Raw genomic sequence first — 27,786 nt, 5'->3', positions numbered from 1 at the left:
GTTCAATCCACAGACTCAGTTTCCCTGTGAACGTTTCTCTCACACGCCTACTCTGTGCTCCTGACTGAAGACACGACAGCATTATTTCCAGCAAGTTCTCCAACCTGTGGTATGAGCTTTTCCTCATTTAGAGCCTTTCCTGTGACAGGAGATATATCAGTGTTAAAATCCTCATTTAAAAAATAAATCACTAACCCTTCTGTGATGTAAATGTTTGGTTTGGTTTAGGGAAAGATTGTGGATTGGGTTATGTGCACAAAGGTTAGAGGAAATACAGCTCTAAGATTAGACTCTCGTTGTCATGGTTACAATAATGGAGATGTGGTTACAGAAGGATAATGGTCATGGTTAAAAGAAACATCAATGACTCAATAACAAACGGGGAACAATCGGATGTTCTGTCGACCCATTAATCCACTCCCACTTCCTACTCGCACCGGCCTCCCTCCTTTCTGCCAAAATTACTATGGCCACTAGGGGGCGTTGATTCATGAGCTCAAGCTCCTTCGAACAAAAACCTAAGTTTTGTTATTTAAGGAAGGGCAGTCTCTATATTTTTGCATGTCACAGTACATGGACTTAAAGGTTTAGTGTGTAGAATTTAATGACATCTAGTGGTGAAGTTTAATTTTGCAGCTGAATAGCCCTCACCTCACCCTCCCCTTCCAAACATGAAAGAGAACCTGTGGAAGCCTTCAGGACCCGCTCCAAATGTAAATATAAAGTATGTAAATATAAAGTATTTAAATATAAAGGGCCCATTATAGGGTCAAGAGAACAATAATTTATAGGATTTAGATGAAACACTGGAGTGAAAACATCACTCGGATGATTCAATATTCAATATCCCATTCATCTAAATATTACATACTGAACCCTAATTGACACCCAAGCACCAAAACATTACATTACAAGATGGACGACTTGACAGCTCCCCAAAAATGAAGCCAAAGCATCACCCCCTGGTGGCTGGCTGCACTACAGGTTCTATAAAAATGGGGGGAAATGTCATGATTGACAGCTGAGACTGACTCATGATTGGTGGAGGGCATGTATCTACAGGACCTAAATAGTGTGGCTCCACTTCTGCGCATACTCTGGCTCCAAATGGTGTCACCAGTGCAAAATGGCGGCCCAGTGGATCCAGAATATTTGGGTTTCATTTTTGTACAGTGCAAGGGAGTGGAGACTCCTGGTCCATCTTTATAAACAGTCATTGTGCAGACCAGTCAAGTGCTTATAGACTTTGTCTCCGAATTGGGAAATAAAATCTTAATGGACCTGGCTTTGTTTCAGAGTCACCACAAAGTTGGAGGCACGGATATCATAATATAGATTTCTGTTAATTAAAACTGTTTTCATGCAGTGAACAAAAATATATTAGATTAGAGGAATCTTTAAGTATTAAGGAAATCTCCTCAGAAACCTCCTGGGTTTTTCAAACATTGGTATTTATGTTTGCAGAAAAAACAGATGCTCATAGCTCTGTGATATGAACGTTAATAATAAAGGCTGAAACATCAACCCCATGACCAAAAGCACATGAAAGTATGCAGACAAGGGTTCTCATGTACATTTTCTGTGAAGCATACATTTCACTGAGGAGGATAAAAAAAGCAATAAAAAAGAAAAATGACCAGAGACAAAGCAGGAAGAGGCACAGAAAGAGAGGCAGACACAGAAGGAGGGATGAGAGTAAGTAGAAAAAAGGACCAAAATAGAGACAGTGGCAGAGAAAAGAGAGAGAGACAGTGAATGAGTGAGGGAGGGAGAGGGAGTGACTTGCACCTCCTTCTTTCTATGTGACAGTCCAGCTCCACTGCCTCTATCTCACACACTCTCTCTCTCTCACCGTCTCGCCTCCACATCTCTTCATTCCTGCACTGGCTCCGCTTCTCTTCCCTCTTTTTGTTTATTCCCCTTCATTTCCTCCTTCTCTGTCCTCCTCCTCCTCCTCTATCTTCCTCCTCTTCATCAACATCTTTTCATTCTCCATCCTTGAACATGCACCTCACGTGAAGTCTGTCAACTTGCACAGCCGGTGGATGTAAGCCGGGTGAAGAAAAGAAAGAGGAACAAGAAGGAGGAGGAGAAGAGGAAAGAAAAACAATAGCCTGAGGCATTAATGATCTGTCGTGGGATAAGAGGAGAAAACACGCACGTTTGCATCTTTCATTGAGCGTCTTGAACGGAGCAACAGCATGGATCTGTCATTCATGGCTGCGCAGGTGAGTCATGTTTCCTCAGCACGCAGTCAACTTTTTACTTTCACTAATAAACACTGATTGATTTCATGGGCGTGGCAGGTCAACAAGTTAATTTGGAGCTTCGTCAATTGATGATCAAAGAAGAATTGAACCTGATCAATCACGAATGAACAGCATCATGTTTCATCTGGAAAGAGCAATGCATATCCACACAGTGGTGCTCAAAGTGTTTGTTGTAGCCTACATAGCAGATGATGATATTATAGGGGTGCTTATACTTTTAATTTCCTTTTAAAGTTAATATAATAATTTATTATAATTTTTTTAAATAAGGTCTGACATGGACTGTACTTATATGATTCTGTGTCAGAAATCTAGAGCAAAGACCGAGACAAAATATATATGCATTTATCCATTTAAATGTGAAATTCTATGTAGAAACTATACAGTATCTAAAGAAGGTCCTGTCTCCAAAACATGACGCACCTGGGTGGTTAAATAAAAAAATTAAGGGAGCTTTAAAGGGCACACAGACATCCACGTCCTCTGTAAATGTAGCCTGTTATTGTTTCTTTTTCATTTATTCGTTCATTCATTCATTCATTATGTTTTTTTTATGTCCACATAAACAAGAAATGTTTTTTACAGGACAATAAAGCAATAAGGTAAAAGAATAGGAAAACCAAAATATGTTTGACCGACAAAATGTAGGCTGACAAGTTATTGTAGTGTTTATTTTGTATTTTAGTAAACAATAATAAATTGCACCAGTCTAATTGGGCCAAGACTTCATGACTTACTGTGTCACTCATTCAAATACTCAGTAATAATTGTTTCCATAGCGATGCATTTGAACACGTTCCACCCAATTGATTTTGGCTTCATAAAGAACATGGGTTATTGTGCATCTGTTTTACAGCAGACACGTGGTTTGTTTTCATTAGGAGCTGTGGTATTCTGCCCCCCCCCCCCCCCCCCCCCCCCTCTCACTGTCTGGCTGCTTATGGCTTGTCTGGTGCCATCTGCTTTGCCATTTTGTGCGCAACAGCTATTAAAATGGATCGTAGCATTATCTTCGCTGCCAGTGGCTGCTCCGTGGGCCAAACTCAGCCAAATGCTCCCAAATCTTTATAAATCAAGAAACCTTAAATTGAAATACATTAGCATGGAGCCATCTGAGAATATTTTTCTGTCCGAAATGCCCTGATTGAAAGAGAGACAGCAAAACAGAAAGCATGAAACCTCACCTAAAATCACTCAGCACTTTTGACTCGCACTGTGAAAACCTTATGTGAATTTAATACAAAACTGCACCCTCTTCTAGGATGTGATGTTCTCTTGTGCATCTAAAAACTTTGGTTGTGTAGCAGTGTTCAGGGGGCAGAATACTCTGAGCCTATCAGGGCTGCTGCAGTGACTCGCTCATATTCACAATGGTTGAATATTACAGTCTTGGAAACCACTAAGCTGGAGCAGGGGGACTTTGGTGCATATGTAGGAGGTTTATTCAGCTCCCTCTGTGCTGAGCTGCAAACTAAACATGCTTCCAATTGAAAAAAACACAAGTGGAAGCAATATGTGAAACAGTCAAAACACTGGACAAAGTCTAAAATAAGAATTTAACCAAAGACTGTGAAAACAAGGACATTTTATTCCCCAATTTATAAACTGTGAAATTACTCACAGCATCACTCAACTGTCACAAATCACTAACAACAGTCCCAATGGGAAACTACAACACAGTCAGTAGTCACATACACATGCATGTAACATTTTAAGCTGAATCAGTTAGTTGATTCATTGATTAGGATGATGACAGAAAACCAATGTAATAATATTAAAACTGATTGATAATTGGAGAGTTTGTGTCAGATCAAGACATTTGAAAATTGTTAGCCCTTTCAGTATAGAGGGTAACACGTCGCCTTAGTAAAGAGGACAGTAGGCAGTCCATACAGTAAAGAGGGTAAAACTAAGCCCTAGTATAGAGGGTAACAGGTAGTCCATACAAAAAAGAGGATGACAGGTAGTCGGTCCAAACAAGTTTATACATCATTGTTCAGGTCAAGATGACCCCATACATACAGTAAACAGCTACTCCATACATTAAAGAGGGTTACCATAGCCTTCACAGAGGGTAACAGTTAGTACTTCCAGTATAGAGGGTAACATGTAGCCCTTTACAGAGGGTAACAGTCAGTCCATACAACGAATAAACTGTTAAAATGTCACATTAGCAACATGACCTTAAGATAGCTAATACAGTGGCTAGCCCTCGTCTGTACTAAACTGTTAGAGATACAAAACATATGAAATAACAATTGTTGAAGAGTAGTTAAAAGACTTGCTCATCAGTCTGGGATGGCTTATGTTATAATGCTACGCTACTGTGCCAGTTTGGCGGCTGCTACTCGCAACAATTCTTGTAGCAGAATGGCACAACTCCATTTGTGGAGCAACTATTTGGAGCAAGTTGTTAATCCAGTCTTAAATAAGGCTCTGAATGTTTGCCTCCAGTTCCCCATAATACCATCATATTTATTCACTCCTACCCACTGTTTCCCTCGCATACATGCCTTCTCCACAATAATACAGCACCTTCAGAGAGGTAATGGCTAATTTAACAGAGGTGAAATTCATCCCAATGCCCTGAGTCACTCTGTAATGCTGACTGTCAATAAAGTCAGGCAAATGTCCCTGGAGTTTTGAGGACTGAGTTCACAATGGCTTATTTTTTGCCGATCCATCTCAGTGTAGCCCTGCTGCCTGCAAATCATTGGACCTTCGCCATCACTTTGTATCTGAAACATGACGGATGCTGCCACAACTGTTCTCCTACACACAGAGAAAGTTTTGAAACTCCAACTCACAGGAGCTGGCTATATTTTTTCCCTACAGCAAATGGACAAAGAATAAATAGTTTGGGGGATGCGTCATTATTGCTGCAGTGCACTATAAAACACTATATTTGTGATATATCTTGGAAAATTGAATTTCCTAAAGAAACTAAGCATTCATTTAGCAAAAAGACATCCTGCAGGAAAAATACATGGGTTTTGTGTGTACCATTGTACAGAATACCAGTTCAGAGTGGTAAGATAATTGGCCACTGTTTTACCGCATTGGTCGCTCTCCCTTTTATCACAGAAACATGCTTAATAGCTTTCTGTGCTTTTGTGCATTGGTGAATGATTTGCATCTGCCAGCAATACCTCACTGGTTTGGAAGGGCATACTCCATTTGACTGAAAGTGGTGGCATCCTGCAGCGTTACAAAACATGGATTAATAGTTGACAATCACCATGGAGCTGCTGCATGCTAAGCTGCAAGCAATGAGGCGATTTGTTCTTCATTTCAAATACACTGAATCAAAAATGTTGTTTTAAACAGCTTCCCTTAGCCCTTTAGATATGGATATCAAGATTTATTTTAAACTTGCTCTCACTTGTGCACTTCTTTCTGTTTGTTGAAATTGTTTGACTTTCAAAGATGACTGAGATGGCAGATGTTAAAGGCATAAAAAGCCAAAGCGTTATTAACTGATGCTAAGGTCAACTTTGACATGTTGTCGACAGACTCCAGAGCCATCCTAGGCATGCTGCCAATCTTGAACTTGCTTCAGCTGACAAATCTGCCACACAGGGCAGCAAAACCCTTCAGGGTTTGTCTATCCAGTGTACAGTGACCCAGTGGCCTTGGCCTTCAACTTGTACCTCCTTTCCATTTCTTTTATGTCTGAGTCAGGTTAGATGTTTTGTCTTTTCATGACAGACAATCAACATTGCACATAACTCAATTGCTTATTCAGTGAGGCTGTGGCTCTGAGTCATTCTACCTGACAGGGTGTTCCATCACCTCTCATTTTAGGAAGAACAGATAAGAGTGAAAGACTGAGGATGGAAGGAGAGGTTGACAACTTAAACCCAAACAGAGCCATCTTTATTTACCTGTGGCACCAGAACCCGAGATCAGGAGCAGAGAAGAGTAGCAGATCCGCTCTGGTTTAATTTGGTGGCAAATGATTGGACGATACAGTTAGTGTCAGAGAGTCAGTTGAATCAGATGATCCGAAGAATGGATCTCTGAGTTGTCTTAATGCAGCCAGCTTCACACACTGCCAAGGAAGTTACAAGCAACATTTGTTTGGAACATGCATAGACTATATAAAGATGGGGGATTGTGAAGCCGTATCTTATTGATTGGTGGCTGGCTGCAATATCAGCTAAAAACCCTGTCTCCTGCATGTTAGTGGAGACGTTAAATATATTCGTGTTCAGTTTGCTGGTAGATTTGGTTTTAATTAGATATTTGATCATTTGAAAACAGGATGAAGCATCATGACATCTGACTAGTGATTTGTCGAATGTGTATATATGCAGGACCATAATATCGCAGCTCTGTAGTATAATAACTACTATGCATACTCCCAAAGGCACATGTTGGTAACAGCCATATCCAGGATTTTTTAGCTTCATTTTTGTACAATGGGAGGAATATGAGACATGTATCATCCATCTTCATAAACAATCTATGAGGATGTGCTGAATAATTACAGCTACTTAGATTATAAAGGTCCAAATAAACATCTGAACCAAGTGACGCAAGATCAGAGAAAGACCGGCTGAAAACAGAGAGGAGACTTCTCTGTGCAACGCTACCCCACGATATGAAGAGAGATATGCAAATGAAAGTTGAATAGTTCACAGATGAGATTATTTTCCTATTAAACCCTTTTAGAAAATGCAGCCCCCACAAGGCCTATATCAAGACCATCTTTGCTTTCAATTGCATAAAAATTCAATTACATAATCATGTTATCTCTCTGTGCATTCTTCACACCCAGACTGTCCCTTTCTAAAGAACAAAAAAAAAAAAACCTCATGGTCTCTATCGTGGAGGCTTATTTGAAGAGTGTAATAATGGCACAGCAGCCTTTTCATCATAAGGAGTTCATTTCCCCTCTGGTCTTTAGTCTGCTTTTTTCAGCAATTGGTTTTATATGAAAGTTGTAGTCCTGAGATAGTGAAAACTTGCAACAGCATCGATTGTCTTCTTCCTGCACTTTTATGAGTACTATGCAGGGCTGTAAACGGCTGAAGGAAAAACAATCAACACAAATCAATTAGCGGAAGGTGCATGCACCGGAGAGAAATCAATACGAGAAGGGGGTGAATCCGTCTTTGTTGGGTGTTACTTCTATTTTTAGCAGTTTAGCAGTCTTTCCATACTTTTGTTTTACCTGCACTTAAAATCGTATTCATTCAAAATGCAAAAAAGGGAATAACGTTAACAATCAAACCACAATGAATTATTTCTTTGTGTGTGTCCCTGTGTGTGTAATATGAACGCCAGCCAGCAGGAGCATTCCAAGACATTTACAAGCTGTGAAGGAGCAGTGAGCAACATGAAAACACAGACCCTGTGGCTGAGGAAAACAAACAGAAAGCCCCTCAGTAATAGAGATGTAACCCTGCTTGACACACCTCCATTAATAGATGATTTTCACTGCTGGGTTGAAGGAGAGGTCAGGCCCTTCCCTCATAGTTTCCTCTCAGTTGATGGATGTACCTCATGTAGAATACACAGGAGGCAGGAGCGTTCAGAACAAACACAATGGGCTCTATTTTGGTCGGTTTGTTGACTGATTTATGTCGTCCTCTCACTATCAAACCAAAGACTCATTAAAAAGAGATTAGGTCAAAAACGCAGCATATGGCTGGACCGTAGACAGTATTTAATAATGGACAACGTGACAACTACCCAAAAGTGAAGCCAAACCATCTTGATCGCACCCTGGTGGCTGGCAACAGTACAGGTCTTAAACCCGCCTCCTCCATGTTAATGGGATTATTAGTTACTGATGTTACAAAGAGTTAAAACATAATGATTGACAGCTGAGACTGCCTCATGATTGGTCAGACGTGTTCATGAGGACGACCTCGATACTGCTGCTCCACACCACGATTGCTACTGCACAGACTCTGGCTCTAGATGATGTCATAAGTGCAGAATGGCAGCACCAGTATTCTGGTATATTTTGGTCTCATTTTTAAACATTGAAAGGAAGTGAAGACATTGGGTCTATTTTAAACACAGTCTCTAGGGGCTGGCCCATGTGTGGTCATTGTGACATATCCATGATGTCATTGTATCATATTTGTATTCTGCCAAAAGTTGATCCATCCATCCAGGCAAGTAGGGTATCCCAGAGGTGTCTTTCCCTAGCCATGCTTTCCCAGCTCTTTGTGGATCCCGAGGTGTTCTCAGGCCCGATAGGATATGTAGTCCCTCCAGTGAGCTCAAGTATCAGCCATCAGTTGTTGCACTTTAGTGATATTACAACTGAAGCTTCTCTCATTCACATGTTTATCTGTTCCTCTTGTCAGACAAAGAATGAAACAGCGACTGAGACGTGGCCCATTAAGACGACATGTTTACCTTCCAGGCAGTTTCCAAGCTGCTGCTCCGGACTGCTAAAAATCCTGATGAACCATGATATAGCCATGAAGTCATTTTGCAAATGTGGCTCAGGAGCTATAGAGCGTCATCCACTAATCACAGGGTTGGTGGTTTGATTCCCGGCTTGTCCAGTCCACATGATGAGGGCAAAGACACTGAAACCTAATTTGCCCCTGACGGCTGTGCTGACAGCCCGTGAATCAGATGCATGACTGATTGACAAAGTGCTGGGTGAATGTGTATGTGAATGGGTGAATGTCAACTGCAGCATCTCTGTGGAGCCTTAAAGACCCATACTTTCTAAACAAAAGATGAATTTTATCTGTGCCATCATCTTTTTAACTGCCTACGGCCTGTTCTTTATTGGTGAGAACAATAATGTGACTAAGTTGTCGCATTATTCTGATCTCACAGTGTCTCAGTTATAACGTATGTGACATGTTTGTACTGTAAACACAAACTTCTCCCAGGTCTCTTGCACCTGAAATGAGTGATTGCATATGGAAAGAAGTCCTGGGGAGAATGAAAGGGAGACTTAATGGACTGTGACAGCCCAGTATGAAGTAATAACATCTTTCCCTGATAGACCTGGCCCCCTAACTGCATGATGCTTCCTATATCACTGTGACTGTGATATTCCACGGGCATGAATTATGCATTCCAACATAAATAAGCTATTCTCCACCCACCCTGAGATCATTTCAAAGAAGCTTCATCCTTCGTATTGATACGTTTTGGAAATAAAAATTGAGCCATGATTTAGGGGGGAAGAAAACTTTGACGGATATTACCTTAGTCTGTTCATCATAAAAAAACGCTGCATGCTGACGTTTGTGCCATTAAGGTGCACATAAAATGCGAATCTAAATTCAGCTCATGAGCAGCGCTGCTGATGAAAAAGAAAACACAGGTGGAAATTACGAGGAGCTAAACAGGGGACGGCTGCTTTGCTTTGGCGAGACCCTGCGAAACTCTGAATGGCAGCAGCTGATTACACACTATCGAGAACAGGCAGAGATGAATTATGATTGTAGTTAAACATCACCACGGCTGCTGTAATTTATTGGGATCATTATGGTTTTTTGAAATCATTAGCATGCTAAACAGAAAGTGATAAAACTATACAAGTGTGTTATGTAGTGAGGCTCCAGCACAGCTTCTTCCAGTTTACAAGGAGACATCTATTAATTTATCTTGAAGAAAATTGTACCAGAAATATTTTTTGTCGATTTTTTTTCCACTTTATAGGACAACTGCATTTCTGGTTGAGGTTATGTTTTCACCTCAGTCGAGCTTTAAAACCCCAGCAACTTCAAACGACGCCTCTATAATAAAACCCACATCAAAACCAGCTTTTGATTCCATCTGTTTCGCTGAACCTTTGCTCTTTGAGTCTGACCTTGGGTTTTGTTCCAAGAAGCTCAGCTGCCCTGAAGCAAATGACATTGTATACAGACATGTTTTTTTTCCCCCTTCCCTTTCACTCACCTCTTTATCAATCTGCTATGACCCCGAGGTCGCTGCACACAATGTACCTTCACTGCCCAAGAAATACTGTAAGCCTAAGACAAAAATCCTTCTCTAGATTAGAGTGCAAGGCAGCGTTTAAGGCTTCAGAGACAGTCCCCGTGTGCAGCCGCAGCTCGAGAACAATCTCATAACTATCAGTGCAGCCTCTCACTATCCTGGATTTATCCCTCAGATTAGAAATCAGTGTATATGAGTCTCATAGGTCATTTTGAGTCGTTTGCCATCCGATCGCTTAAGCTACAGACGGACTACTTTCAATTTCCTCGCTGACGTATTTTCCGAAAGGTAAATAACATCCACCCCCCTGTGCTGAACTAACTACAATGTGTTGCTGATGTTATCCGCAAGTAGCTCCTTGACATTTCACATCACAAGATTTGTAGATGCTATTTTTTTTGAGACAGCAGAAGCCAAAGCTCCGGTTAATGCTCCACTTTTCTTATGATGCTTTATATGAAGCAGGTTTGACTGTGACCTTCTCATTTTGGATTCATGCAACTTTAATGCCCAGATGATGAATCAGGCACTTACAATCAGTTGTATTACATATGGAAATCATTTGGAATGCCCACTGGTATGCATGAGTGGTGGAGAAGTACACTAACTTAGATTTTTCTTAAGACTATGAATTTTTCATGACCTTTACAAGAAGCCGTGAATCAATTCACGGCTAAGGCTCAAAGCTTTTCTTTTCTGACACAGTCATGTGCTCAAGCTAAATACACTGATTTTCTATTTGACAGAGATTTCTCACGAAGCATAAATCTCAATAGTGCATATGGATTTAAGGATAGATTTCTTTTTACAGTCCTGCCCACGAGCTGTTTACAGAGGTGCAGCAAACACCACAGTTTCATCACGATTCCAGTAGTTTTGTTCCTGTGATGAAATGATGAAATGGGTATTAAGCTTCTCCATGTTGCAACTTTTAGAGCAACGCAACAACAGTGTGTATGTTACGTAACCATTTGGAGTTATAGCTCCTCTGTGAGCATCACTCAGCTCCTGCAGAGTCGATGCTGTAAGGATTACCCACCTATATTTTAAAGAAACATTTAACACAATGATATTGTTTATTTCTGCACATTATCTAGTTAACATTGATTACTTTCACAAATGCACACATACAGGTAATATCCAATATCCTCATGTCCACCTTGAGATATTTATGCATCACCTTTCACCTTAAAGTGCAAGTGTGTGTGTTTGTGTTTGTGTTTGTGTATGAATTAGTATTCTTCCCTTGTGTTGTTTTGAGCATGAATTGTCACATTATTCATTAACTAGCGGACCCATTTTTTAAATTTTACTTGAATTCCTCATACTGTACATGCACAGTTACACAGACACACTAACACACTGTGAGAATCATTAATTAAAGACAGAGGACCTTCCGAGCAAGGGAGCACTTCCTGGACTGTCACAGAATCTGAAAACACTGTACTGTAACTAGGCCAACATGGCACACGCATGACAAATTCATAACATCCCCAGCCAACCCCCCACCACCCCCCACCTCCTCCCACAGGGGAAATGCACACGGCAAACCATTCATAAATGCTGATGCCAACCAGCAGGGGTATATATATATATATATGTGCACTGTACAGGGGTATTGCACAGGCAGTGACACACCAATTTTGGTTTTGCAGCAGTTGTGTTGTTCATGCTGTTCGAAAAATGTAACAGTTTGTTTCCTCGTGTTCCGGTTAATATTTTTGTTGCCATTCACTCACGTCTGGTAGAGTGTTTTGAAATTATACATGCAACACTTTACATATCCTCAAGCTTGTTCTTCCTCTAACATGCAGCATATAGTGGGTGGGAAAAATCAAGCATTTTTTATTTGGTTTATTTGTTGGCTGATAATAATTGACTGACATGAGACTTTCACTGACATATTAGTTGATGTTTGCTTTTAACTTATAGAATAAACAATGTGCCGATGTGCATTTATGTTTTTATACTTTCGTTATTGACATTGACCCCTAAAATTTCTATGGGTCTGGCTCAAATGATTTCCTTCTGCATGATCCACATCTTGTTTACACTGACTTATTATTAAAAAAAACCAAGAGGGGTTAGAATGACACCACGCACAGTAACTCTCTAATTCAACAGTTTTTGTGATTGTCATCCACCCATACAGCAAATCATATAGAACTTCATTAATCCTTATGTATTTATGATGCTCACAAAATAACTGATCATCACTTGCATCCTAAAATCACATACAGTACAAACAATCTGAGAATCCTTTGTTTGGCCTCCCTTGGTTTTATACCGTATAAACATCTCTAGAGTAAAGCTTGGATCTTACCATGACTCATCCTCTCTGGTTATCCTGGTTCACTTGTTTACTCCGTACCAGCATTTGATTGACACACGTCTCACCAGCCCAAATGAACCAAACCACCCGGGTCAAGATACCCGAGTCTGTCTGAACTGAATCAAACCAGTCAGCTGTGACTCACCCACACTGTATTGTTACTCACATGGTGTAAAATAAATCAATGTAGTTTTCATTGTGTCCAAATATGAAAATGTGGGATATGCCTCAAAAAGCAAAGTTTGTCTTATTTTATTCTTTTCCAATATCTTCATTGAGCTGCTGCCGTCGCTCCTCTGTGCATCACACTGAGACAATCAGTATTTATTATGCACACTTACCTTCAAGTATGCTTAATTTTGTCTCCTCATTATGAGCAAAATAGATACTCAAACCTGTTCACATTATATATGGAAGTGGGATACAGCTTGTGAGCAGCTTCTCAGCTTTAACAGAGAGGATGATTAATCAGCCTTTACTGTCAGATTGACAGATTGTGATGGCAGCAGGCGAGTAATTACACAAGAGAGGAACCAAACATGGGAAAGCAATAATTGTAAGGTGCTTTATTTATGTAAAATAGAGTTAGAATGGAGTGATGGAACCCTGGAGGATTTCAATTGTGTTATGTTTAATTTATATTTGTCAGGAAGAGTGCTGGCACTAATGTTGAGGTGCTGAAAAACTACCTAAAAAAAGAAAGCGTGGAGAGAGCCACAAGTGAGGGATCACTCTCCCTGATGGACAGAAGTCTAATACAAGTTTCATATATTAATAACAAATATATGTTTATTAACTATTAACAGTACTCTATTGATTATACTCATTTTGAAATAAGTTGTGCCCTCTAGTGGAGCAGTCAGTAACAGTCAGAGTACATGTGTTGTAAATATGTGAACAATTACAGTCACGATGCAAAATAAAACCATCCATCCACCTATCCATCCATCCACACATCCATCCACCTATCCACCCATCCATCCACACATCCATCCATCTACCTATCCATCCATCCACACATCCACCCATCCATCCACACATCCATCCACACATCCATCCATCCACACATCCATCCATCCATCCATCTATCCACCCATCCATCCACACATCCATCCATCCACTCATCCATCCACACATCCATCCATCCACTCATCCATCCATCCACTCATCCATCCATCCACACATCCATCCACACATCCATCCATCCATCCACTCATCCATCCATCCACACATCCATCCATCCATCCATCCACTCATCCATCCATCCATCCATCCATCCACACATCCATCCATCCATCCATCCACACATCCATCCAACAATCCACACATCCATCCACACATCCATCCATCCATCCACACATCCACCCATCCATCCATTCATCCACACATCAATCCACCCATCCATCCACACATCAATCCATCCATCCATCCACCTATCAACCTATCCATCCATCCACACATCAATCCATCCATCCATCCAAACATCCACCCATCCATCCATCTACACATCCATCCATCCAAACATCCACCCATCCATCCATCCATCCACCTATCCACCCATCCATCCATCCATCCACACATCCATCCACTCATCCATCCATCCATCCACCCATCCACCCATCCATCCACACATCCATCCATCCACCCATCCATCCATCCATCCACACAATTTTAAATACTCTGCACCAAGCAGAACTGCAAACACATTAACATGTGCCTGCAGCTTTGTGTTCATGTATGTAAACAGAATATTACACATGTACATATACACTGTATGTTTATGTGAAGTGTTAACGCCTCCCACCTCTAGTCACATCTCCCAGTAGAGTTCTCTTACAGTAGCAGTATAAGTTGCTGTTGTTTAGAGCATCTGTCAAATGTAAATATATAATGATATGCAAGGAATGCATATCACTTTAATATCTGTGTTCCACAGCTAATGAGACAGGGCATTAATGAGAGCCACAGAGATGTGTGAATACAAATTATCCATGAAAAAGGGGAATGAACTGATAAAGATGAAGCAGATGCTGTGAGATGCTATTAATTTAGCCCCAACAATCATACATACTGCAGGGATGCCATAGGACTGTGCAAGAGTCAACTGCAGGGGCTCTGCTAGTTACATCGACATCAGAAAATAAATGAAGAGCAGATAGGGAATGTGAGAGCAGATACAGAGAGTAGATATGATTTAGAAAAGAGAGGGTCCGTGAGATTTTATACTTCTCGGGGAGATGATTTTTCAGCCGACTCGAGATAAGGAGTGAATATTGCAGCCTGTGGGAGCCGAGAGAGAAAAGATTTTAGACCAGAGATGACGAGGTCAGAGCAGAGAGAGAGCTCAAAGAGACGGCAGAGTGAGGGTCTGGCATCCGGGAGTGTGACCCGCAGGGGTTTGATGGACATGGAGGGGAGTGCACACATGTCTCCTCTCAGCCTCTCAGGGTTTTGAAGCGAGAGAATTGACATGAGGTGAATTTGAGGGGGTTGACGTGAACGCTGTGTTCTCTATAGCTCCTAAGCAATGTCGTGTTGACATTAATAGAGTTCACTGAAACTTCAAACAACAGCTTTCCTCTTTAGCAAAAGCAAACCAAAGGAGCTGCATATCAGTGAGACTCTGCCAAAGGAGCACATTACAATTTTTAGCATCATACTGGATATAAGCGCACTGATTCATTAGCTGTGACTGGATTAGTCCCCGTCAAGCAGGGGGCGACTCTCTGTGCTGAAACTCTCTTTTGATGATGTTTAAAAATATGTTTCTCTTCCTCAAGTCATACAGATTGGAGATTGTTTTAAAAATAATGTTTTTCCACAGATGCTGTCCAACACGAACAGTGATTTGGAATTAGAACTCTAAAAATGTGGGAAGCTAAATCGGAAAAATTAAGGATTCAGTCGACGGTTAATTCCCAATTTGTCAAAATCATTATCCACACTAATGATTATTTAGAGATGACAGAATAGTTGAAAGGATGTGTATGCATGAGCGGGACGGAGCGGCGCTATGAATCACCTATAGAGGCCCGGAGTCTACTTGTCATCTCTCAGACACTGGCCGTCTGCTTTGCTCCCAGAGATCAATGTGGACTGGGGTCTTTCTTCTCGCTCTGTATATTGAGAGTGGGCGCATGCAGGGCCAACCCCCCTCTCTCACTACACCTCACCCTGAACCAAGTCTTACATGAGTGGAGATTCAATTAAGGGCTTCCATCTCCACGCCTGAAATTTCTCTGTGTTGCACAGTGAATGAACAGACGTGAATGGAACCAGTAATGGATGCACAGAGAGAGCAGTGAGGTTTTCCCCTTCACACTGTCCCCTTATTAGATTCAGTAGCAATTTTGTGGTATCTTTGTATTTTAACCTTTTCTTTATAGAAACAACCTCAATATTTCCAAAGCAAATCAGCGAAATCGTTCCAAAAATACTTCCAGAAATACGTTACTGCATAAAACCAGGGTAGGATTAAAGACGCTGCTTTCATCTGCTACAGAAAATTCAAAATTCTGTTGATTTATGCAAAGTTTCTTTGAAAAGCCTGAAATAATGGGAAACTTATCACTGATGCAATATTTTTATTTTCAATTCTGTGTGCTCTGAGCTATAGAGACTCCACACACTATATCATTAGTGTGCAGCTCTCCCTTCTGCACTTTGATGATTCTGCCTGCAAGCTAGCACTTCACATAAAGTTCACTTTTTTTGTACTTCATTTTTTAGATGTCTGAACACGCAAGAGAAAATACTTAAGGTGATACTAAACATAAACAGGACCAACAGAAGGAAAGTTGATTTATTTTTAACTTATTGGTTTGGGACATTGACCGTTTACTTTCTGGTTTTTAATTCAGACAGTTTTTTGAAATCCAACACAATGTGTCACAGTTCAGCTGGAGGCAGGTCAACAAGCTGACACTTTTCATTAGTTGTAACAAGGGGGAAAATAGTTTTACTTAACTAAGCAAATAAAAAAAACAAATCCCCAAGACTAGCACTCAGCTGAGTACACACCTCCACCAAGGCCCAACAGTCCCCTTATGAAACCACATTTCAATTCACTACATGCAGATTCATTAGAGTAGGTTTTTGCATAATCCTGCTAACAAACACACCAACAAACATACAGGGCTGAAAACCTCCTGGGCGGAGGTAAATAGAAGGGTACTTGGAGAGCACATATCTCCACCCAGGCCATAACACCCTATATTGCCATAATAAAAAAAACTTCCTGGATCCACCTGTTTAATTGGATCCAATTGCAAATTTGAATGAGTTCTTTTTTGGACACTGCTCCAGAAAAATTCATGGATATCCGTTTTGTTGGTTTTAATTTATCCTGCAGACAGAGAGAGAAACAAACAAATGCTAAAGAGGTGGAAGTCAGACAAACAGAGACAGTGACTGCCTTGTGCTTATATAATGTAATGGGTAACACCATCACAGGTGGACTGAATCTTCCTGATCTACCCTCGGGCTCCTGCAGGAAGAGGCTCTCCACATGCATTAACTTAATGAATAACCTTAATTGACATATTAAGTGTCCCAGTTCCAGGTTGTGAGTTCACTTCCTCACATGGTTTATTATCTAAATACAGCTCTGATGATACTAGTCACATCTATATTTTTCTGCCAGGGCAAACTCATACGTGACTGTTTGTGTCCTACTTGAAATTCAAATCCTCCAGCGGCAGCCCATCATCACTGAACCCAGCCACCACCACTGAGGAGAAGAGTTGACATGTGACTCCGCTGGGTGTGTTTTAACTGAAATTGCTCACAATGTAAAATACATGAGGACGCCCTACGAATGTGTGTGACATTGCACAGTAAAGAAATCTCATTTGCTATAACATGACGTGTTCTTTGGTGTAAACTGTACCATAAAACACATGCTGCACATAATCCAGTGTATGCATATTTAAAATATCTGCTCGTATGAATAATGAACAACTTCCGGCTTTGGTGATAAAGCATTTTTCTGTACATTTTGAGAAGTATCTTGAAACAAAGACAGGGATGGTTAATTTATCAAGTTCAAATAAGCCAAAATAAAGTGTATCAGTGTGTTTTACTGCCAGTTTTGGACTCTGAACTCCTTCATAATCTGTTGTCTCGCTTATTCCTCATCTTCTGTCAGAGGATGAAACATGGCAGTTGTCATGTTTAGTTTTAGACTTCTGTCTTTTTTTCCCATGTGAACGGTCTCTCTGCAGCTCGGGGAGTCACAGACCAAAGCAGTGCAGACTCAAGACACTTAGCAGGAATCAAACAAAAGAACATTTAGAGTTACTCTGATCTGACAACACACACACACACAGAAAAAGATAGAGGGGAAGACCGAGTGTGTCTGTGTTTTTATCTTTTACTTTTCCTTGTCAATACAAACCTGTGTGATCATCTCACGTCTCATCTGGCAGGAAAAAGAAATCACCCTTTGTTTGTGGTGGATTTTTAATGTTTCATGGACGATGAATTCAGTTTCATCACATATTTAAAGTCGTCACGCAACCACAGCATATAAGCAGCAGCATTAATTCTATGAGCAACAATCCCAGATGTGAACATGCATTATTTCCTCCACTTCTCATGGTTTAAATAAATGATTTTACTTCCTATTCTGGTTTTTATACTGCCAGGTTTACCAGTGAGAAGAAAGAAAAGTGACTATCATATCAACCAATTATGATTAACTTTCTCCTGAGCTGCAGAATTGAAATTGGTCTGACAGATTGACCAGGGTGTCCACAGCAGATAAGTTAGGCTACACTTGTTCAATTGAGTTATAAGATTTATTAAAACATGCTGCTTGGCTGCTGAGACGAGGGGAAAATCAATGAGAGGGCGGCTGTAAATCTGAGCAGCAGGAATCAGGCCTGAAACTAAAGGTCTCACCACTTCTGTGCGGGTGAACAAGCCTCCTTAAAACCTCTGTAAATCTCCCTGGAGATTTAGGGCAAGTCAATATGCTACAGTAGAAAATAGTAAAGGCCGAATCCATTGTTTATACTAAGTTGCTGCTATTGAATAGAGGGAGCGGCTTCTTTATTTTTCTGCAGGAGTGACGTCTTTCGAGACTTTCATCCCATTTTATTTCCCTGATCTGTTGTATCATGAATCGCATGAACTGTCGACTAACAAAGAAAAGCTCTTTTTATTCTCAATCTGCAAAATTTGAGGTGAAACTTTGTTTTCTCAAAATATAAAGCAACCAAACAAAACAGAGACAACGTTTTATATTAAAAGGCATAAACTACTCTTTTTTGCATTTTATCCATTAAAAGTAACTGAATGAGTAACATAGTGAGAAGCCAACGAGCTCATCGGATCAACACATCATATCTGTGTGTGTGTGTGTGTATGAAGCCCTGTTGGCACACGATCCTCTCCTGACACTCTGACACAGACCAAATTAAACTATGGCTGAATTCCATTTTGTTGGTCATTGTGCACGGTGACTCACTGTCTCACTGCCGTGAATAGAACACCTGGGCTTTTCCTGCCATGACAAGTCAAAACAATACAGCCAAATTGTAATGTAATAATGCTACCATGTGACGCTGCAAGCTGTAAAACCTCCTGACCTGCAGAGAGAAAAAAAAAACGAATTACTTTCTATAAAAAAAGTTTTTCTTTCAAATATAGAAAAACTATATTCTCCCAGATTTTCCATTCTGCATTTATAGAAAGTGCAGGTATTGTTCATATGGAGGCCAAATAAACCCATAAACAAAAAAAGCTGAAAATTGTTTAAATCAGTACTTTTCAGAAACAACAACACGCTTTCAGGGAACAACCCAGGGCCGGACCTATTATTTTGGTGGCCCTAAACAAGATTTGGTTTGTGGCCTCAAAACCTTCCAAATGCAACCAAGAAATGAAAAGATAAATATGTTCTAATTAAAAAATGTGAAATCTTTAGTTCTTTGAGTCCAGGTTAAAATGATTACTTCAGTTTACTTCAGTCAGTGTTTGTTGATCTTGTGCCCCCTTGTGTTTTGTGGTCCTAAAAGAAGAGCGTTAATTCAAGCAGCCAGCCTCGGTCCAACCTCGTGTGTTTCAAGAAATCCTGCAAATCTGAGGTTGAAGTCTCAAATGCATTATGTAAGTAGCACCTATCCGGGCAGTGCAGCAGTCAATAGAGCGGATGTGACTGCTGAGAAAATCAACATCTGTGCGTTTACATTGATCGTCCGTGCGATGTCAAGCTCAAAGTCCATTCTTTACACAGCAGGGATCTACCTCTGTGCCTGGTTTCTCCAGCGTACACCTCGGAGTTTGTTCCTCACAAGGACACGAGCATCGACTCAGATTTGAGACTCATATTGTCCCCGGGAGCAGAAAACCAACCCGCTCCTTCTGATCTGGTCTTAACAGCCATGCTTGAGTGCTTTTGCGGTTAGGTATATGTTTTGGCTTCTCCCCTCTCCGAAGACATTTATTTGGGTTTTGCTTGTTCGTTCCAAAGCCATTTCGCTGAGCACTTACTGGTGGCGACGTCCCACAGGATGCAATTACGGTCCATTCTATTTCACAATTACTGTGATCATCTGTGTGGGATGGAGCAGCAGCTGGGACGAATAAATCAAGGCTGTGCGAGCAGAGCAGGTGGAGTCGTACATGAGAGGAAGCGTCACCGTGTTGTGTGTCAGTGACTGAAGTTTGGCTGTGTGGGGTGTTTCACAGGTACGACCGTCAGTCACAGCCAAGAAGGCGTGATTATGTTCTTCAGCAGATTCCTCAGATGTTGCTTGTAGAGCAGTTCCTCCCTACAGTTGTTGGATTTTTATCACACTCATTATTTAATATAATCTAAACTTCAGTTTCATGTAGTGAAGTAATCCATGGAGATTGTTAGGTTAAAGATGTAAACATCAATATCGTTTTTCACTTGTATTTGTTTGGTTTGTACTTTGACCTTTTGCTTTGGCACATGTCACATCTGCTAACATGGAGGAGGCGGGGATTATGACCTACACTGTAGCCAGCCTCCAGGTTGCGATCCAGATGATTTGGCTTCACCTTTGGGGGGCTGTCATGTCATCCATCTTTATGTACACTCTATAGGTGTTAGCACAAAAACATTTACTCTTACCTAGAGTGATATGTAGCCGTACACATGGTTCTGATTCTACCTTCAGATCAATAGAACGTGCTGCTCGGGGAACTCAAATTTTACGCTTCCGTCCATTATCAATCCCACTTATCCTTTTGATGGTTCAAATGTCAAATTTTAAAGCAATATATCATATATATATATATATCACGTTACATCACATCACATCTTTTTTTAAATGAGAAGTGTGAACCAGAGTTAGAATCTTGGGAGATTAAACCACTTTCGGACTTATTGAAATTTAGGACCAGACTGTTGGTTTTTGAACCTTTGGTTTACTATTATGTCGTAAAGTGGGCCGTGGGACTTTGGTTTGCTTCATCACTGAACTCACTCATCCATGCACTCCAACAAGTATGAGTTTCCTGGCAGTAATGCTTGTGGGGGATGACCTTCGTAGCCCATATACGAAAGTGCTCCGATGCTTTGGGACATCGCTTCTTGAGGTCTCTATTTCCCTCTGTCGCATTAGTGCTCAACTTCTTGCGGCGCTTAACTCATGTGTATGAGCCACGAGGGAGTTGAGGCAGCATGAGGGAGAAGGATGGAGGAGCATCCCAGGAAAAAAGATGATATACTGAAACACCTGTCTACATGTAAATACACTTGTGCACCATTTCTGCCAAAAATAGAAAACCCAGGCAATCAAATATTTAGATTCAAGCTCACTACTGGTATATTTTTGGCACAAACACGCACGCACGCACGCACACACACACAGTCACACACACACACACAGTATCTGCTTCATTTTGTATGATACATTTACCCATTTGTGCAAACATCCAACTCTTTTGGACAATGAGTTACTCATAAATAAAACATGGCTCTAAAGAATGCAGACAGGGTTGAGAGCGTATCGTCAGATTAATGTTAGATTTGGGAAAACAGAGCTTTGAATTTTGCATCTTTCATCATTGCAGTGTTTATCACAGAGTGGTGTGATTTTAAAAGGAGAGAAAGTAAAATCAGCTGCATGTTGATGAGGGAGGTCAAAGGAGCTCCTACAGGTGCACGGATAAAGAGTAGTATTGGATCTTGTTTATTTCTTATGTGTGGTTACATGTTTTTGTGTGATCTACTTAGAAAGCTTGAAGTAGATATGTGTTTATTTTGCTGGATTTGTCTTGTTTATGATTTGTTGTTGTCATAAACTTTAGATACAAATAAAGTTATTATTATTATTGTGGAACAAATGGGTGTGGATGGACGAAGGAAAACTTACATTTGAATATGTATACTTAATATACTACTTGTTGTATGTTTTATCTAGTTGAATGGATAAGAGAGAAACAGAATCTCAATCCCATCTATATCCCTGTGCATAAAATGGCCGAACTGTGATGGCAGTGCTTGGATCTGTGGTATTTTAATTCCTGGAGAGAAGGAAAAAGTGAGATGTGTCTTCCATCTTTATATGCAGTCTATGGTCTATATGTGTGATTTGACTTATCTACTGTATCTTCCATTCATCCTGCTGCTGAATTGTCAACCCAACAAAATAACAGAAACATAAAAACTGATAAAGATAAATACAAGATGCTGTAGCAGGAGGAATCCACGGTCACAGTGACTGAGTGGGGGGCAGGGAGATCCAGGTTGGTGGACTTCATGCATGCCTGTCTGCCTCCATCATGCTCATGTGAACAGCAGGCGCTCCACAGGATGTGTCATGACATTATTCACCACCAGGGGCCAATGAGCGGGGAGCGGCAGAATGCATTCTAAACAGTGTTTTCCCCTGTGTGAGGGAAGACCGGACGTATGTGTGTCTGCCAACATCCCTTTGCATTAGCTCGTGTCTACATGATAGAGACAGAGAGCGAGAGAGTGAGAGAGAGAGTGGGGGTGTGAGAGAGAGACGGTGAGCAAATGAGCAAGCAAGAGAGAATTTCTGTGTATGTGAGCGGCCGACATCCCTCTGAGGTATTTTTAGCATTGTTTTTCAGGCGTCTTCAGCAGAACACATTCTGTTTTTCTGTCAAAGCGCAGTTACACGCCTCTCATGCATTTCTCAATCATACACCGATCTGTGCAGACACACGTAAAACACACACACACACAGAAGCATTCAGTTGCTTCTGCTCTAATGGCTAACCTTCGCTGGGCTCTTATTGTCCCAAGCAATAAATCATTTCACTTGCCACATCTGAAATATTAATTCCATGTTAATCAAGCACTACTTTTTAAATACACACACACACACTCAGCGGTGTGTGAGGCAGAGTGGGACCCTGCATGTCTGGGTAGGAAACTTAGTAACCATTTACTAATGATGTCGTGATGCAGTTACCTCCCATTTCTTTTAATATAGCACTCAAATCTGCTAATGCATGACCAACAGGAACAAGTCTGCTGTGCAGTGATTGACAGGCAAGACCTTGATTGACTCAATTCACTGGAACTGTAAAGTGGTTTCTTTTTTGCAAAGTTTTGTCAAAAACTGCAAAAAATATTAGCACTTTTACTTTTGTTAAGACATTTCATTCAAAACCACAAAAGTTAATTTCACAGTAGCACAAGAATAAAAGTCAGGGATTCCATAGGCAGTCATCATCTGGGCACCACAAAATGTCAAGCAGACCAGTAATTGTCAAGATATTTTCTAAACCAAAAGGCTGGACTGACCAACTGACCAACATTAAAAAAGTTTTCTTTTTCAGTGGCTTGTTTTGCTCAAATCTAGGTTTTAAGAATAATCCTGTGCTAAATCAAAGCTCCTCCCACAGTTGCAAAAAAGAGAATCTTGAAAATTGTCCTTAATTTATTTTTTTTAGTTACTGAGGGGACCCTAAGTAGACCGCTGTGGGACTCCACAAAATCATCTCAAAGTGTTGCACAGAAGCAAATAAAGAGCAAATAAAAGATTAGATCCTCTTTAATTGCCTGATTAAGATATTATCATCTAATTTATCGAAGGCTGAGCTGAGGTCAAGGACAATTAAATTAGAGTACAAGCTAATGTCAGCTGCATTCAGTGGGTCATTGCCCACCTTGATTCATACAGTCTCAGTGCTGTTAGGAGATTAATGTTTCTAAAATCGTGCTCAAAATTAGAATATGTCTCTATGACATATCTATGTATCAGACCTTTCTCCATTCTTTTCTCCCTTCCCTCATAGATCCCGGTTATGACCGGAGCTTTCATGGACTCCTCACCCAATGATGACTACAGCGGCGAGCACTCGCTCTTCAACTCCTCGGCCAGTGTCCATGCCGCTGCCTCGGCTGCGTCCGTGCAAGGTCAGCAGGATGAGTCGCAGTCCATGTCCAGCGACGCCATCTGGCTCTGGATCGCCATTGTCGCCACTATTGGAAACATAGTGGTTGTGGGCGTTGTCTACGCCTGCACTTTCTGATGAGCATTGTTTATAAAGACAAACATGTACTCCTCCTGGTTTTTCTGGATCTCCTCCCTGAGTGAGGCCTTGCTTTGCAGATACAGGTGCACTCTCTCTCTATCTGTCTATGTTTCTCTCTTGCTTTCTATCTGTCTCTCTCACTTGGCTTTTGGATCAGTTCAAGGCCCTGAGGGTTTGGAGGTCGTGACACCAGACAATGACATATAGACTATATGTCTTCATCAGATGGGAGGACTGGGCTACATCTGCCATCAACAATTGGGAGTTTGAGAAGAAGCTTTTGCATACGACAGCTCTTTAGTTAAAAACAGAGACAACCGACTGCGCTCTCAACCGGCAATCTGAGGAACTTTTTTTTTCAGCTTAAGTTTATTTCCATGTTTCAGACAACAAGCTCACTTGTACTGCAGAGCAAAGACTGGAGAGTAAATGGGGCTGAAGATTCAGGTTGATCCGGGCCATCTCAAACATGCACCGCATACTTGCTAAGCAGTGCTGTTTAATTATGTGGCTGGAGAGATGGTGAATGTTAAAACATTTAGAAAGCGCTGGGATTATTTTCATGTCAGGCAGCCCTACGGGCCAGGATGTTAGGGCTCATTTAAGGACTCATTCGTGGATGAAGCATAGTTTGGACACTGATCATTAGTGTATATAGAATGTTTCTAAAAAGTTTTACTGACAGGAAACTCCCTTTGGTACACACTTAAAATCTCAATCAAATGTTATTTCTGCAATGCCAACTGACTTTATAATTCTATTCTGTGAAAACTAAAACAGCCCCTTTCAAATTAATGGTCTTATTGTCAAGTACCCGCAATATTATCTACCAGGGATTATTAGAAAGTATAATTGTAATGTCATGCTCTGTTATGTTTAAATAGTCTACAGATATCTACAGATGTTAATTAAATAGAATTAGAAGCACAAATTCTTTACTTCTTCACCTTTTTTTCAGTAAATTACTCTTTTTTTCTTTACTTAGAAACAATTACCGTCAGTAACAGACAATAGAAGTTCCCGATATCACCCACATGTCAGGGCAGTTGTGGAAAAATGGTGCAGTGTGTGTCTCCATAACATCACGAAACACTGACCAGATCTCAAGTGAACTTTGTGATCCACGTGTATATCAGTGTGAGGGGGAAGTGATGCCTCAGTTTGAAAATGAAATTTGGTTTTTATATCAAGCTGCTGCTCCGTAAATTACTTTTGTGTTACTGTGGAATCTGGAGGCAGCTGTCTCCATGGCAACTAATCCTCATCCTAATTGGGAATAATAGCCTTTCTTTCAGTCTCGAGCATAACGCTGCAGCTACATATGCAATTAAAGCATTTTCAAAGAAAGAAAATACAAGACACTGCATTTGTACTGCTATTATAACTGGTAGAAATTGGCTTTAAATCTGCTAAGTGACGTTTTGTGCTTTGCTGACAGTTTCTTCCCCTTTTAACGAACACGTTTTACAAAGGAAAAGTGGATAAAAACTCCTTTTTTTTCTTAAATTAGCTAATTGTTTTATCTGTCAACCTGTAATTCTTTATCTCTCAAACTGATTGATCTTTGTATTTAGATGAGTTCTTAAGAGAGTTCTTTATTTTAGTGAAATACTTCTCCTGGGATTTAGACGACAACATCAATGTGCTTTAGATTAATGATACAAACCTGTGTTGTAAACACCATATCTGTTCAAATGTTCCTACACTGCAACAAACAATACCAGCTTATATCTACTGTATTAGGAGAAGCTCAGACACACACTAATCCCTTGTTATTATGTTTGTATGCAATGTTCAAAGACTTTTCAAGCCAGATATTTTTAATAAATGGTTGATGTAGAAAGTATTTGACATGTAAACCTCAAACTCAAATGCTCCTTTTGTAAAGACATGCTTCTCTCAACGTCTGTAACAGTGCACCTTGTTTTTTTTCTGCTGATAAAAGAGTCATTAATGTCAACTGAAGCTGTTCGTCAGGGCTGAAAGTGTGAAGGGAGGAATGTTGCCGTGGAAACACTAGAGGCTAAGTGCAAACTTTTAGCTCGCTCATCATCAGTGCTTGATGACATGAGAATGCGTTCCATGCAGCTCCCGGGTCACCCGGCGATGCTTCTGGTGAAAGCCGACCCGCTGGCAGACATCGCCGGTCGCTGCTGAGCCATCAGGTGAGATTGATGCTAAGCTCCGATGGCGCCATCTGTCATTCTGACAAAGACTCGGGTTGTTTAGAAACCACCTGGATTCACTCCTCTGTGGACCCACCCCCACTGCACCACTCTCTCCATGAAAACCAAATTATTTACACGAGGAGACATTTATCCGACAGTTCTAAATCCACTACTAGTTTGAATTATTTTTGATTTACTTTATATTATATATTATTTACTATTATATTTTCACCCCGAACACCCGCGCTGAATGTTGGTTTGTTTGATTCAAAGCAAGATTACACAAAAACAACTGAATTTTATTTCAGACGTGGTGGAAGGATGTGGTATTGCTCATGGAAGAACCGATTCAATTTTTTTAGGACATTTTTCAACATTTTCCCAGATTTTCTTGATAATTACGATGGAGTGTTAACTAAACAAGAAAAATTATAATATTATAAGAAAATAGCAGTAATTTTAGGCTACGTGTCATTTTGCAGGAAGAATATCAGGAGATCAGTCAGTCCTTTGTCAAAGTGAGTGGAGAATCTTGATAAGTTATACTTAAGTAAGTTTCAATAAATAAACAGATACTTATACTTCATCTTTCTTCACAACAGCATCACATTGTTATAAATATAAATATGTGTTTGAAACTTTGTCTATTACAAAGAGAGAACCTCACTGACTTTTCTTATTCTCGTAAAATTAGGACTTTATTCTCATAATCTCAAATCTCAAAAATGTTCTCTCTGTGTAAGTATTTTAACAGGTTTTTATGACGCTATGCGAATAATATGTTTAAAAATCTTAAACAACATCAAGCCTACCTTGATTATACACCTTCACTGAGCTCCCCTCACAGGTGCTTTAATACAACAGTTCAAACCAGAATGACTTACATCACCAGAAGCAAATCCCTGTCACCCCAGGGAGAAGTGGTGTCAAAAACATTTAGAGATCACCTTCCATGAAGCTGCACTGCTCAACCTGACTGAATCTGCCACTTCCCCCGTGTGGAAAGTCAGCTCGCTTTGATAATATATGGATGATCATCTCCTTTCAAATTCGCCACGGGCCTTCCCTGATCCCCCCTCAGCAGAGGAGATGGAAGTCAGCTGCACGTGATCTTCGAACAACCTTCACGATGCCTTCACTGCTTGTTGTGCCTCATCTGTATCCAGTCAACTGACTCAATTGTGTTCAAATAAAAGCCCCAGGGGTCTAACAACAGTCTTTGACTTGGAGAGGGACAGGAACCTCGTAAGATCCCTCAGAGAGAGGCAGCTAGATGAGATGGATAACCATTGACCTTGGTTGAGCTAATCTGGGCTAATGCCTAGTAATTATTAGACCAAAGTGACAGAGACTCGATCTATATAAGATGAGGCAACAGCCGTCCCTGTGAATTATACATACAGATAATGTAGAGGCAAGACAGGATTGATCAGTGTGAAGGGAGGGAAGGAAAGAAGGAAGAAGGAAAGGAAGGAAGGGGGTAAAGAAAGAAAGAAAGACACAATGAAACAAAGAAGGAAAGAAGGGAGAACCGGAAGGAAAGAAAAAAATGTCATAAGCTCAACCAGAGTCTGATCATGAGTGACAGCTTGGTGATGAGGTGTGGGGT

The 27,786-nt window shown here is 40.6% G+C and overlaps 1 protein-coding gene across 1 annotated transcript; it reads left to right on the top strand.

Moving 5' to 3' along the window:
* Positions 1 to 1,874: 1,874 nt before the first annotated feature.
* On the top strand, positions 1,875 to 25,912 carry LOC109636347 (uncharacterized protein C14orf132). The gene is made up of 2 exons (XM_020097989.2): positions 1,875 to 2,228; positions 23,770 to 25,912. The coding sequence occupies exons 1-2, from the start codon at positions 2,202 to 2,204 to the stop codon at positions 24,004 to 24,006; spliced, it is 264 nt and encodes an 87-aa protein (XP_019953548.1). The 5' UTR covers positions 1,875 to 2,201; the 3' UTR covers positions 24,007 to 25,912.
* The last annotated feature ends 1,874 nt before the right edge of the window (positions 25,913 to 27,786 follow it).

This window comes from Paralichthys olivaceus, chromosome 12 (genome assembly GCF_024713975.1).
Source record: "Paralichthys olivaceus isolate ysfri-2021 chromosome 12, ASM2471397v2, whole genome shotgun sequence".
Classification (NCBI taxonomy): domain Eukaryota; kingdom Metazoa; phylum Chordata; class Actinopteri; order Pleuronectiformes; family Paralichthyidae; genus Paralichthys; species Paralichthys olivaceus.
This window is presented reverse-complemented; position numbering and strand designations above follow the sequence as displayed.

Coding starts and splice junctions, on each gene's coding strand:
- LOC109636347 (XM_020097989.2), top strand. CDS start 2,202: ATGGATCTGTCATTCATGGCTGCGCAG. Junction 2,229..23,769: donor TGTCATTCATGGCTGCGCAG/GTGAGTCATGTT, acceptor CTTCCCTCATAG/ATCCCGGTTATGACCGGAGC.